Source organism: Phoxinus phoxinus (genome assembly GCF_949152265.1).
Source record: "Phoxinus phoxinus genome assembly, chromosome: 25".
NCBI lineage: Eukaryota > Metazoa > Chordata > Actinopteri > Cypriniformes > Leuciscidae > Phoxinus > Phoxinus phoxinus.
This window is the reverse complement of record NC_136900.1, coordinates 5,906,044-5,920,361: the sequence shown is the minus strand read 5'-3', so window position 1 is coordinate 5,920,361 and position 14,318 is coordinate 5,906,044. Positions and strand designations below refer to the sequence as shown.

Below are 14,318 nucleotides of genomic sequence, written 5' to 3'. Positions count from 1 at the left end.
CTCCATTGTTGATTCCTCTTTTTAGAAACATGAGTGATTCACTGAATGCATATTGCTAACTGTTAAATTTGTATTTGTGTTGTGTGGAAAATGTCATAATGTTAGCATGGTTTCTAATATACTGCATGCTTTGGGGTTATTTAATGTCCTGAGACAGGCTGTTACACTAAATTATGTGACAAACATCCTCTGGACAATATTGTCAGTGGATAAGCTAAAGTAAACAAGAGAATATAACTGTCAATAATATGCTTTCAAATTACTGTTGAATCAAACCAAACACCACATAATGTGTTTGCTTTCGGCTCTTGTCTTTGTCTCGCTTTGTTCCATGGATACACATTCATAAAAACTGTATAAATGTGTTTCTAATATTCTCTATCTAGCTGTTGTATATTCTCCTCCATGTCACCCAATAAGATCAAGCACAGGAAGTTTGGCACAATGGACAGGATGCAGATGTAATGTTTTCCTGTTTCGTTCATCCTTTTTGTGACAATGTGCCACATGCAGCTCTAATCAAATATGGGATTTATGTCTTACATAGATTTAGTTGGTGTATAATAATATTTCAGGAAAACTTCTCAGATACTAGCTAGGTAAGTTAGCCATGTGTGTCTTAAGTAGTCTACAAAATGGCAGTTCACATAAGTAGAAACCTATACAATGATTTTTAAATGAGCTTTGTAAAATTCCTAAATAACACGAATGAAATAGGAGTAAAGGTATCTATGTTATGAAGTTCATTAACATATCATCTTACAGACGGCATAGTCCCACCTCCTGCCATTCACTCTTAAAGGCCACGTCTCCTCGTCCCCCACATCCAGAGAGTTCACGGCAGACACTTTATAACACCGACTGAATACGGACACATTACTCAACAAGAGGTAAGGCATAATAGGCTATGCTTTAATAATATGCGTTTACAGTAGACATACAGTATTATAATTAGGATATATGTGTTTTAACTAAAGTATTTGTAGGATAACTCTTAAAATGATCTGTTTGGCGGGAGCGTTATTTTTTGTAGATGACTGGCACCATGGCAGCCGAGTTTCTCTAGGTCAGTGGAAGTCGCATGTGTCTCATATAACATTTATATCATATAGGCGATGTTAACCGCATTTAGACTTAACAATTAAGTTATTCAAATAAGAATCCCTTCGGATAGCCCGACAAATGAATCCTTACAAAGTTTGTGTTGGTTTGTTAGTGTCTAATATACGCATTTTGGAGAAAATTGACTCGTTCAGCGTGTTGGGCATCATCGCCCCGAGGCAAACGCGTTTCGGGAGTCATGATGATAGTAGTAATGCTGTCTGGTCGCTTGTTTGAAATCACACGTTCATACGAACTTTTTAGCTAATAAGACTAATACGTTACCAAATGGGTAAGTGTAAAGGAAACAAAAGGAATCTAATCATATTATTAATTTATCACACCTTATTTCCCATCTGTTTTCCCTGTCAGGTGTATTACGCTCTTAAAGCGACAGGTCACCCAATAATTAAATAAATTACCTGGGGCTCCAAACGCGTAAATTGTCTTTTGTGTCTTATAAAGTCTTAAGCCGTTTCATCTGAAGACATGTAAAATAACCTACGGATTGTACGGACCGCTTTTATGGAGGTTTTGCTTGACAAAATGGTTTTGAATGAGGGTGAGTAAATGACAATACATTTTTTTTAGGTGAACTATCCCTTTAAAACAAATATTTAAAAGTAACGTGTTTTGATTGTGCTCACGAACACATTCCAGAGGGTTTAACAATATTGTTTTCAGAGGGAAGCTTTACGTTGATGCATTGTGCGTTGCCTTTTCATTTAATATCTGTGCCTCCAGTGCCGTTTTTTTACATAACATATTTAATATCTCTTCTTTTGATTAATATGATTGAAAGTAATATAAGATTTTTTTTAAAATAACTTTCGCTTTCTCTATTTGTTATTATGTCTGTTGAAAGTAAACAGCATCTCGCAGATTCAGTTATTTAATTTGAACATTTGAACCTAAATAGATTCATTGTACTGGTAGCCCAGTGAGTCTCATTGAGTCGACCAGTGATCACTTTATCTCCTCCTTTGTAGACTCACTGCCTCCTGCTGGTCAGCGTTAGAACTCCACCTTTAAATAATAATGCGAGGGAAGAAATAATCTATACGTTTTGTCACATTTTTAAGAGAGAGACTCGTCGTAGATTTATCTAAAGATAAATCTTTTCACTGAGGTAGATTTTAGGTGTGTGAGAAAAGCTAATGGTGACTTGCCTATAGTGGGTGGTTTTTATTTCTTAGATTTGATTCTGTAGGCTAAATGAGGGGCATCTTATTAGTTTTAGATTGGGATTCTTTGATCCAAAAATGAGGATTATCTTGATCCCAGTAAAGGGTGGATTTCAGGAACAACATTTGTATCATGTAGTATACATATTTATTGTTACATTTTTAAAAGTATACTTAATTAAAATGTGTTGAACCGTTACAGTGATACACATTAGGTTTTCAAGCCTTTCAGTGGAGTAAAGTAAAAACTATTTCCCGAACAGCTGTCAATATCAAACAAAAATATTTGTAACATTATATTACTACCGTATATCATATTTGTAACCGTATTTTAATCGCTGTATATTAATTACATTGGCACAGTCATCAGAAATAAGCCACTCAAAAGTATGACTGGTCCTTAAAGGAACATGGTGATGGAAAAATATGAGATGGGAGGAAAAACTATCTTACAATGATTTTGCATCATCTGTCATTTGCATCATATGTTTTGTGTTTTCCAGAGAAACTTGTGTTTTCCTGAGACAACACTAAGTTCAAAAACTTTAGCAGGGAAGTGCGAAAAATTTGTGTTTTTCATCACCATGTCCCTTTAGTGGCTCCGTAGGGGTCTGACTTTTTTAAAGGAAATTGAAAATTGAAGCGAATGTTTGTGTGGTGTTATTGGGGTGCTTTCTCATCAAATTAAAAACTGACCCCATGTTAACTATTCGACCTGTTGTTCTTTACATAGTAAGTATAGCCTACATTGTGAAATTAAACTCATTTGGAGCACTGGAAAAGTGTGTATGGGGTCCGTTCTTCGTACCTCACTTAATACATCTGAGATGATTTGACCGTACGTCAGTAATGAAGTCCAGATAACTGAGTAATTGGCCCCTTTGATCAGAATGAACGGATCCAATTTTGCTTTGAAAAACCGGCTCAAAAAGAAGATTGATTACCTGATCCTGAATGGCAAAACCTGGGATTTCTTAATTTTGTTAAAGGAGTATCAAAGCAAAGAATGCAAATAGAAGTGCTGCTTCGGGGTGTAAAATCTCGGTGCTCTTTGGATGGGATACAGAATCTAGTTAATTAAATTAGGAACTCCAAGGCACTCGAAAATGTGTGAAAAAAGTTAAAAAGCCTTTATTTGATGAATGGCTCTAAAAATTTTAAAATGGTGACAGATCCACCTACGCGTTTGTTAAAGGAGTAGTTCACTTAAAAATGAAAATTGTCATCATTTACACACCCTCAAGTTGTTTCAAACCTGTATGAGTTTCTTTCTTCTGATGAACACAAAAGAAGATATTTTGAAGAGTGTTTGTGACCAGACAGTTCATGGACCCCATTGACTTTCATATTATGTTTTCCTACTATGAAAGTCAATGGGGTCCATCAGCTGTCTGGTTAACCATCATTCTTCAAAATATCATCTTTTGTGTTTATCAGAAGAAAGAAACATATACAGGTTTGAAACAACTTTAGGGTGAGTATATGATGACATAATTTTAAATTTAGAAGTGAACTACTCCTTTAATACTGATCCAGATCAATGTTTTTGGATAGCGGGGCCCTTTGGAAATTCTTACTTTGATCAAGTATTTCCAAAAGTATTAAATGTGATTTCACTTGGTAGTTGGTACTCAAGTTCATTTTAGAGTATTATAGTTATTCACTGGTGTTTAATACCGGTGCAAAAATCAACATGAACCAGTCTGTATTAACCATCAGTAATATTCAACAGTATTATTGATCTGACGCTGTTGTATGAGAACTGAGCTGGACGATGACATCATTTAATCTATAAAGCAGTTCTGCAGAAAAGGAACTAGTTTAATAATTAATGATCTTTTACAACGGGACTGAATCAACACCGAACTGACTTCTGCTGAACAACAGCCGAAATGCATAATTTTCCTGTTTATCACTGTAAAGCTGCTTTGATACAATCTGTATTGTATAAAGTGCTATAGAAATAAAGGTGACTTGACACTTAGATATTGTCTCTTGTCTGCGGCGCTATCGTTTATTAAAAAAAACCCACATCTGAGCCAGTTAAAGGAGAACTCGGGCAATTTTTAAGTTAATCTTGACCGTTATACCTTTGTGAGTTCTGTCTATAGAAAAAAACAAAAAAAACGGATTGCTGCTTGCAACACGGAGCTGCTACCGCTAATGCCCAGAGCTCACTCTGCTAAAACGGCAGTTATGGGGCATATTCATAAAGAGTGTTTTTGTGCCTCTTAACAGACACAAAATTCAATTAAAATGTCTGTCCAACATGAACAGGGTCCTTACATGACAACAAGATGCGTCTAGCAACTTAGCCATTGTTTAAATTCACCTAAATAGCGTTTTAGACGGCTAGCTGTAGTCTCGCGCTGAAGTCCCGTGGGAACTCCCGTTGTAGCCAAAGGTATAACGATCAAGATTTGCTTAAAAATTGCCCGGAGTTCTCCTTTAAGTCCTGTCAATCAAAAGGGAGAAGACTGTTACAAACTCATGCATAAGATGTCTATTAGCTTAGTTGAAATGACAGCAGAGTTGTGATTTTGCATCATATAAATAAAAAGTATCACTTTTTAAACAAATTCTATATAGAGGGAAGTGAAAAGTGTGGCTTAAAAAGTTGAAAGCTATTATAATGAATCCTTTAAACTAGAATAATAGTCTTTTTCAAACCTTTGTTTTTAACCGTCATGCCTGACCCGTTAAATTGTGTCTGTGCTTGCTTTGGTAGGTTTATAAAGTTGCCGTAATGCTGCGGTGGAGAGCGCCGAAACCCCCTGTGTTGAGTCTCCTGCTGATCCCAGCGGTCGCTGGTGTGCTTCTGTACGTCGGCTGGTACAGTCGCCCGCCTTTTCCGAACTCCTCTCCGTCTGAGGGCAAGGTGCACGTGCTGCTGCTCTCGTCCTGGAGGTCCGGCTCGTCCTTCCTGGGACAGGTGTTCAACCAGCATCCAGATGTGTTTTATCTGATGGAGCCGGGCTGGCACGTGTGGATGTCCTTGCAGAAAGGCGGCGCTCGTAGCCTGCGGATGGCAGTGCGCGACACGATCCGCAGCGTCTTCCAGTGCGACATGTCCGTGATGGATGCGTACATCCCCCAACCACAAAACGTCTCCAAACTCTTCATGTGGAGCCACAGCCGTGCGCTCTGCTCTCCGCCCGCGTGTTTCCTCACGCCTCGCGACGAGATTAGCAAAGAACAAGAATGCAAGCAGCAATGCGACGTGCAAGGTTTGAAGCTCGCGGAGGCGGCGTGCAAGACCTACAGCCATGTAGTGTTAAAAGAGGTTCGCTTCTTTGAGCTGGAGTCCCTTTATCCGTTACTGCGGGACCCCTCTCTGGATCTGCGCATCATCCATCTAGTTCGGGACCCGCGAGCGGTGTTTCGCTCCAGGGACCAGTCGGCCAAAGCCTTGATGAAAGATAGCGCCATAGTGCTGGAACAGGCTGATGTTCCGGAGAACGAGAGATCGTACCAAATCTTACAGGAGATTTGCCGCAGTCATGTGCGCATTTATGAGACCGCCATGTTTAAGGCGCCCGATTTCCTACGGGGGCGCTACAAAATGATCCGCTATGAGGATCTAGTGCATAACACGCTGGCGGAGATCGAAGCCATGTACCAGTTTGTGGGTCTGGAGATGACGGAATCTCTGCAGGAGTGGATCTACCGGATCACTCACGGTAAGGGCAAGGGATCGAAGAAGGAGGCCTTCAAAATCACTTCCCGAAATGCAGAGGATGTCTCCTTGGCTTGGCGGACCACCTTACCGTTTGAAAAAGTCCAGCGCATCCAGGATGTGTGCAAAGGAGCCATGTCTCAGCTGGGATATCAGGCGGTGGACAGTGAGAAAGAGCAAAAGCTGATGGATTTAAACGTTCTAACGCCGCGCGAACGCTACCAGTTCAGCTGGTTGCCGTCTAAAGACACCACCGCCGCTAAAGTATAGAGTTAACCCAGTGATCAAATGAAGACTAAAGGATTGTGGGGAATCTGTTCAACAGTTTTGCTCTCCTTTGCTTCATACTTCAGTAAAAAGAAACGTAAGCACAATCAAACGTTAGTGGACGCCGCAGTGTTCTAGTGACCGGCAGAGAAATGGAAGTTTCTCTGTTGAACTAGAGACTCGAAGGTCCGTCCACAACTTTTACCACTGGATGCTGGTTTTGAAGAAATTATGGTCCAATAATTAACTTCAAGATGTATTTATTGACAAGGAAACTTTATGGTGTTATTGTTGTTTTTGTTTGTTTGTAAAAAAAAAACTGCATTCCAGATGGGCGTAGAGATGCGTGTCGAAGGGATCTATGAAGTTTTTTCACGGATAAACGTCACATAGAAATGCCATCTACAGGTTCACACAGACTTTTACCGCATTGAGCTGAATATCAATGTCCTCGTGAATAAAGCAGTTCATATTTGATTGTATGTTTAGATGTTATGCTATTTTAAGAATTGTTGATTGAAGACTAGTTATCGTCTATGTTCTCACTGGATTTACAGTTTCCTCAGATTTGAACTAAAAAAAAAGTGATTGGATGCACTGTTTTTCAAGTCGAATCTTTGCTACAAGTTGCTGCAAAGCATTTAACTTAATATCCGTAAACAAGTAGAAAAAGACACACATCCAACAAGAAATATATATGGGTGAAAGAGACAAAAATAGATATTTACCATAAACGAAAGGACCAGAGAAAGTTCCTAAAAATCTCTTATTAGCAGGATTTTCATTTCATAAACATAAAATCGTTTTTTGTATACGCCATATAAAGTCACATGACTCAAGAGAAAAAGAGAAATGTGACGTAAAACATTTGTCACATGCTTGAAAAGGATAGCCTTGAAATACATTTATTATTGTTCGGAGTAAGATTTTATTTTTCTTGAACCCCCAATGAATATTGTTATAAAACTACTGTGCCATATGTGCTACTCAGCCATCACGACACTAACCATTGTGAAAGAAGTGTTAGACACAATGGGGGTTTTGTGTGATTATTTATGACATGATGTCAGTTTGTGATAAAACAGTATGTGATAAAGTATTTTGCATTTTCATAAAGGGCTTTTATTAAGTTTGATATAGAATGTCTCTATACACGTGTGTTCAAATGTGATCAAATGTAAACTAATTGATTGAGATGTTGCAGTTTCATGAGATTGTTGGATTTCAATGGGAGCTGGTATTTTATTGAAGTTTGAATCACATTGATTTATATTCAACTGAAGAGTCTCTTCTTCAGATAACAGAATATATTTTGTTACCTGTTGATAATGTATCCATCACAATCCCTTTTGTTCTAAAAAAAAATATATATATATAGACAAAGATTTTTTAGGGGAAAAAAATCATGGTACACATTTATAAAATCAGTATTTATGCTCTGTGTTAGTAAGTCGTCTCTAGGTTAATGATTACTGTTGGTGTTTTGGTTGTTTGCAAATGTTCAATGTAAAAACGAATTAATCTATTATTTCATGTTTGGTGAAATGGAGTAAAACTGTGAATGCACCCTTTCTTTTACAACTGATTATTAAAAACCCTGCTGTAATAATGTGCATATGTTGGAACATAATAAACAACCTACAGTAGAATCACACACACAAACTTGAAAAGGGTGTCAGAAAGTGAGGACCCAAAACCCACATTTTAACCCCCTAACAGAAAACTGAATTTTTACAATTTATATATATAAAAAAAGACAATATTTACTAAATAAAAAAGAACTGCTTTCCAAATGGGTGTAGTAGATGCGGGTCGAAGGAATCTGATGGGACTGAGTGTTTCCCTTTTTTCACGGATGTGTTCTCATTGGATGTGAGAAGTGAGCTAAATCTGACTCATATGTATATATATATCCTCAAATGTACTCTAAAGGAGGTTTTGTCAGATTTAGCTCACTTCTGGGTACAAACTGATAAATAAACTCAAGTTTTCAAGATACTTAAATAATTTTTTGTAAAAATCCAAATAATTACAGATTTTTATTGAAAAGGGTTTAAACAATGTGTGTCATGCTTTTTCAATGAACCATAAACTGTATTGGGAAGGTTTCTTTGGAAATGAATGGTTACAGATTACAAGTTACCGTGTTTAAAATGTAGTAGTAGTAGTGTAAATATTTCAATTACTTTATTAAAGTAATGTAACTGATTACATTTGATTGCTTTTCTAATTTCCAGCACTGGTACGCATTTTATATTTGGCAGATCTGGTGCCGTCACGAGGATGAGTTGCACACATTATACTGACACCTACTTTTGATTGTGACCCCCTTGAATGCTGTTTGCATTCTTGTTCTTAGTCAAGTCAATTCGCTTCTATTCAAGGACTATATTAACATGCAAACTCTTACATCATCACATAATGCCAGATTCCTGTTGCCAGTGATTCTGAACAAATGCCAAATGTTTATAGCATAAATCTGGTTTCCGTAACTTTAAAAACGTGCTCTTGAGTCGATGTTTACTCCTGCATGGGCAACATAAACTACTCGGTTACTATCTTAACCTCAGTTCCCCGGGGAAAGTGGGGAAACTCCCTTTCCTTGCTTTACTGAAGCTTATATGTAAAACGCATTTGCAGGTGCACAGCTAGCACATTGAGCATCTGACTTCTCATAAGCTGTGCTGCACAACTGCACACCCAATGGCGCGGGGCGTGGCCTTAGCCTATAATAGCCCCAGAAATTCACCATTGTAGCAGGTTTTAACAACTGAAGCAACAACTCTCCAGGTCACTATGGTGCGGCTGGCTACGCAATACTCGTTCCCTATTTCAGGGAACTGAGGTTACCGATAGTAATCTGGCCTGAGCACACAGAACAAGCCAGAAAATCATATATATATATATATATATATATATATATATATATATATATATATATATATATATATATATATATATATATATATATACAGGTCCTTCTCAAAAAATGTGCATATTGTGATAAAGTTCATTATTGTCCATAATGTAATGATAAAAATTAAACTTTCATATATTTTAGATTCATTGCACACCAACTGAAATATTTCTGGTCTTTTATTGTTTTAATACTGATGATTTTGGCATACAGCTCATGAAAACGTACTCGGTTACTAACGTAACCTCGGTTCTCTCTAGGAGAGGGAACGAGTACTGCGTCGAAGAACGCTACAGGAAAGATATTTCTTTGTCGAGATTGAAGCCAAAAATTAATCCTTAATTTTGTAATATTGTAAAACGCTTTTCTGAAGCATACAACCTAGGCGGAGCAATACAGCTCACCCATTGGCTGCTCTGCCAGAAAAGCACAGCCTATGCGAGGCCAGGACGCTGACCAATGAGGACGCTTCGCGCCCTTCTGCGTCACCTCCCGCCCAAACAGGCGTGGCCTAGGCCTATAAATACGAGCATAGCTGTCTAACACGCCGATTTTCGTCAATGAAGCGACGCAGCGTGGACACGCACGGCATGAGACGCAGTACTCGTTCCCTCTCCTAGAGAGAACCGAGGTTACGTTAGTAACCGAGTACGTTCTCTTACGTAGAGTTCTCTCGTACTGCGTCGAAGAACGCTACGGGAACCCTATGCAAACCGCCGTGCGTGTTCTTGGATCGACACAGACACCTAAGGGCGCGCGTGCCCTGGTATACAAGCGCCTACCCCAAGAAGTATAGGGAGAGCGGCTAAAATAGCATCATCCCTTATAGTAGTGCCTCTTAAGGCATAATAGCATATATATGTAAATATAGATATATATGAAGGGTAATAGCATGCTCATGGGACACATTGTCAGTGAGTGATGCTTAAACATTGAAGTGACCTGGGCCGCAGCGCGGGGCAGGAACACTTATACATATTAGGCATTGAAGTGACCTGGGCCGCAGCGCGGGGCAGGAGCACTTGTACATATTACCATTGAAGTGACCTGGGCCGCAGCGCGGGGCAGGAACACTTATACATAGTCTTCTAGACCGAGAGCAGTTTAGCCTGCAACGCAGGAACCTCTAGGTTATAGAACCTAATAAATGTAGACGGGGAGGCCCAGCCTGCCGCCATACAGATATCATGTAACGAGATTCCGCTATACCAAGCCCATGAAGAGGCCATGCCTCTCGTGGAATGTGCTCTGATGCCCAAAGGGCATTCCAAGCCTCTAGATGCGTAGGCTAGCGCAATGGCGTCCACTACCCATCGAGATAGACTCTGTTTCGTTGCGGCTCGTCCCTTGGAGTGCCCGCTGAACGAAACAAAGAGCTGCTCCGTCTGTCGAAAAACAGCGGAGCGGGACACGTAAGCTCTTAATGCCCTGACCGGGCAAAGGGAGCTATTTCCGTCCTCTGAGGCCGGCATGGCCGACAGGGAGATGACCTGAGCCCTGAACGGTGTGTTGAGGGACTTAGGCACGTACCCATGCTTCGGTTTCAATACGACTATAGAGTCGTTTGGCCCGAACTCCATACAAGAAGCTCTCACTGAGAGCGCTTGCAAGTCTCCCACACGCTTCACTGAAGCGAGAGCCAAAAGAAACACGGTCTTGAGAGACAGGTGTTTCATGTCAACTGAGTGAATAGGCTCGAAAGGGGCCCCTTTCATAGCGTTCAACACTGTAGAAAGGTCCCAAACGGGGACTGAAGGAGGCCTTGGAGGGTTTAACCTCCTGGCGCCTCTCAGGAAGCGGACCACCAGGTCGTTCCTGCCTAGTGAACGGCCAAGCGTTGGATTAACGAACGCTGATATGGCAGCCACATAGACTTTGAGCGTGGATGGGGTTCTTCCCTTATCCAATAGCTCTTGCAAGAAGGAGAGAATCTCCGGTTCTCCACACTGAAGTGGTGACAGACCTTGATCTGAACACCATCCAGAGAACACCGACCATTTGGAAGCGTAGAGCCGTCTAGTAGACGGAGCCCTAGCTTGTTCGATCGTGTCTAACACTCCTCTTGGGAGGTTAGCGGGTACCCGATTATGGCCCATACGTGTAGGGACCAAAGCTCGGGGTGAGGATGCAGAATCGAGCCCTTGGCCTGTGAGAGGAGGTCTCTCCTCACTGGAATCGGCCACGGGGCAGTACTTTTCAGTCGCATCAAAGCTGGGAACCAGGTCTGATTCGTCCAGAATGGAGCAACTAGCAGTACTGAGCATCCGCTCTCCTTGATACGCTCCAGCACTTGAGGCAGGAGTGAGACAGGAGGAAAAGCATAGAGCGGGCGGCGGGGCCAGACTCTGGCCAGCGCGTTCGCGCTCTTCGAAAAGAATTCTGGGCAATGAGCGTTTTCCTGGTTTGCAAACAGGTCTATTTCCGCTCTGCCGAACGTTTTCCACAGCAGACGCACTGTCTGTGTGTGTAGGGACCACTCTCCCGTAGGAACGTTGTTCCGTGAGAGTCTGTCCGGGCCTACGTTCAAGTGGCCTGGCACGTGCATTGCTCTTAACGAGCGCAGGTTGTGCTGGGCCCACACCAGTATGCGTTCCGCTAACCTGAATAGGTTCCGGGATCTCACGCCACCCTGGCGGTTTATGTAGGCTACTACCGACATGTTGTCCGAGCGGACCAGGACGTGGTGTCCTTTTATCCGGGGACAGAAGCGCCTCAGCGCAAAGTCCACTGCCATCATTTCCAGGCAGTTTATGTGCGGTAGTTCGGCTCGCTCTGACCACTGGCCAAAGAGCGGACTGCCGTCGAGCAGTGCTCCCCAGCCTGAGGTGGACGCGTCCGTGGACACCACCTTCAGGCTCGAGGAAGTCCCCAGGCTTACACCTGACCGGTACCAGTCTGACGCTCTCCATGGTGTCAGGGCTGAAATGCATTCCTGAGTGACCTTGAGGCGATAACGACCGTGTAACCATGCTCGGCGCGGTATGCGCGCTCTCAACCAGAACTGTAGTGGGCGCATGCGCAGCAGGCCCAACTGCAGCACTGTTGAGGCTGAGGCCATGAGGCCCAGCATTTTCTGAAATCTCCTGAGTGGCACTATGTGGCCGCTGAGGAAGGATTTCGCCATTTGCAGGGTATTTTGCCTGCGCTGTGATGACAGCTGTGCTGTCATAGACAGTGAGTTCAGATCCAGTCCTAAAAAGGAGATCCTTTGACTGGGAAACAGTGAACTTTTCTCCCAATTGACTCTCAGACCTAAGCACTCGAGGTGATCGAGAATTAGGGTCTTGTGGCGGATGCGTTCTGAAGGTGATTGAGCTAGAATCAGCCAATCGTCCAAATAATTCAGAATTCGAATGCCGCGGAGTCTCAGAGGTGCCAGCGCCGCGTCCATGCACACTGTAAATGTACGAGGTGCTAGAGACAGGCCGAATGGCAGGACTGTGTACTGATATGCCTGGCCCCCGAAGGCGAATCTCAAAAATCGCCTGTGACGTGACGCAATTTGTATGAAAATACGCGTCTTTCAGATCTATTGCCATAAACCAGTCTCCTCGGCGAATCTGCGCGAGGAAAGCTCTGGTCGTGAGCATTCTGAACTTTCGCTTTGTCAGCGCTTTGTTCAGATGCCTGAGATCTAAAATGGGTCTGAGACCCCCGTCTTTTTCGGTTCCAGAAAATATCTGCTGTACAGACCCCCTTCGCTCTGAGCTTGAGATAAAGGCTCTATGGCCCCTTTGCTCAATAGCTTCGCTATTTCGGCTCGAAGTAGATGTGCTACTTCTGTTTTCACCGTAGTTTCGACTTTCTCCGTGAAACGGGGAGGGCGTCGATGAAACTGTAGCGAATAGCCTCTTTTTATAGTCTCTAGCACCCATTCTGAGACCCCGGGAAGTCATTCCCATGCATCTGCACGTGTGACTAGGGGTTGAATGTAATCTGGGCCCTGGTCGCGAAATGGCGGCGACACGAGAGCAACCGTGTGCTGTGACATGGACGCCGTGGCGTGTGAGGCGGGGGGCATGTTTAACACAGTATGCATCCCGCGCGCGCTCAGCTCTCTGTGTCGAGAGAGAGCGCGCGGGACGAGTCCCGTAGGGCTCGTGATGTTTGTGAATAAACGTGGGCGCTTGGTGGCGGGCACATTTATAACACCGGGAACACTGTTTTTGTGTACTGACTGACCGTTCGTTAGTTTCGTTTTTACAGAAAACCGCGGAACGTGCAGTGTGTAGTGGTTGTGGGCACTTGGCAGTGGGTCACGCTCACTACATGTAAAACACAATCGGCATGAGCCGATTTTATGTGTGCAGACCCTGCGTTGTTCAGGGCTGTGCTTGCACGGGTTGAAAAACCGGGCTCTGGTCGCGAAATGGCGGCGACACGAGAGCAGTCGTGTGCTGTAACATGGGCGCCATTGCAGCGTGATGCGGGGGCGCGCTTAATCGAGCGGGCAGCCCGCGCGCGCTCTCAGCTCTCTCAGGTGAAAGAGAGAGCGCGCGGTGCGAGCCCCGTACGGCTCGGCATGTTTGAGAATAAATGTGGGTGCGTGAACGCGGGTACATTTATAGCACTGGGAAGTACTGTCTATTAGAACTGACTGACCGTGCATTGGTTTTGTTTCATAGAAACCGTGTGACATGTAGTTTGTAGTGATTGTGGGCGCTTGAAAACGGGCACGCTCACTACATATAATGCACAATCGAAATGAGTCGATTTATGTGTGCAAACCCTGTATGTGTAGGGCTGTGCTTGTGTGTACGAATGGGCACTAGGTCGTGGGCATTACGGATACACACATTACATCATCGGCTGTGGCCGGGACACCGTGTAGCACAGAGAGTACTGTCTATCAGAACCGACTGACCGTGCATTCGTTTCGTTTTTACAGAAACCACGGGACATGCAGTGTGTAGTGATTGTGGGCACTGAAAAGCGGGCACGTTCACTAACTTACATGTGAAGCACAACCGACACGGGTCGATTTTATGTGTGCAAGCCCTGTATTGTGTAGGGCTGTGCTTGTGTGTACGAATGGGCACTAGGTCGTGGGCATTACGGATACACACATTACACCATCGGCCGTGGCCGGGACACCAGTAAATACATTTTCAGATTTACCTGGGGCGTCGTGAAAACGGCGTCTGTGTGCAGGCAAACGGGCATTGATGCCGAT

The 14,318-nt window shown here is 42.9% G+C and overlaps 1 protein-coding gene across 2 annotated transcripts; it reads left to right on the top strand.

Moving 5' to 3' along the window:
• The first annotated feature begins 410 nt into the window (after positions 1-410).
• On the top strand, positions 411-8,435 carry chst6 (carbohydrate sulfotransferase 6). Of its 2 annotated transcripts, XM_079603027.1 has the most exons (3): positions 411-599; positions 766-890; positions 5,014-8,435. In XM_079603027.1, exon 3 carries the CDS (start codon positions 5,032-5,034, stop codon positions 6,229-6,231), a length of 1,200 nt encoding a protein of 399 aa, XP_079459153.1. In that variant the 5' UTR covers positions 411-599; positions 766-890; positions 5,014-5,031; the 3' UTR covers positions 6,232-8,435. The 2 variants fall into 2 exon arrangements, with proteins under 2 accessions (XP_079459153.1, XP_079459154.1); XM_079603028.1 differs by lacking the exon at positions 411-599 and having other exon boundaries at positions 823-1,066; positions 5,014-7,879.
• The last annotated feature ends 5,883 nt before the right edge of the window (positions 8,436-14,318 follow it).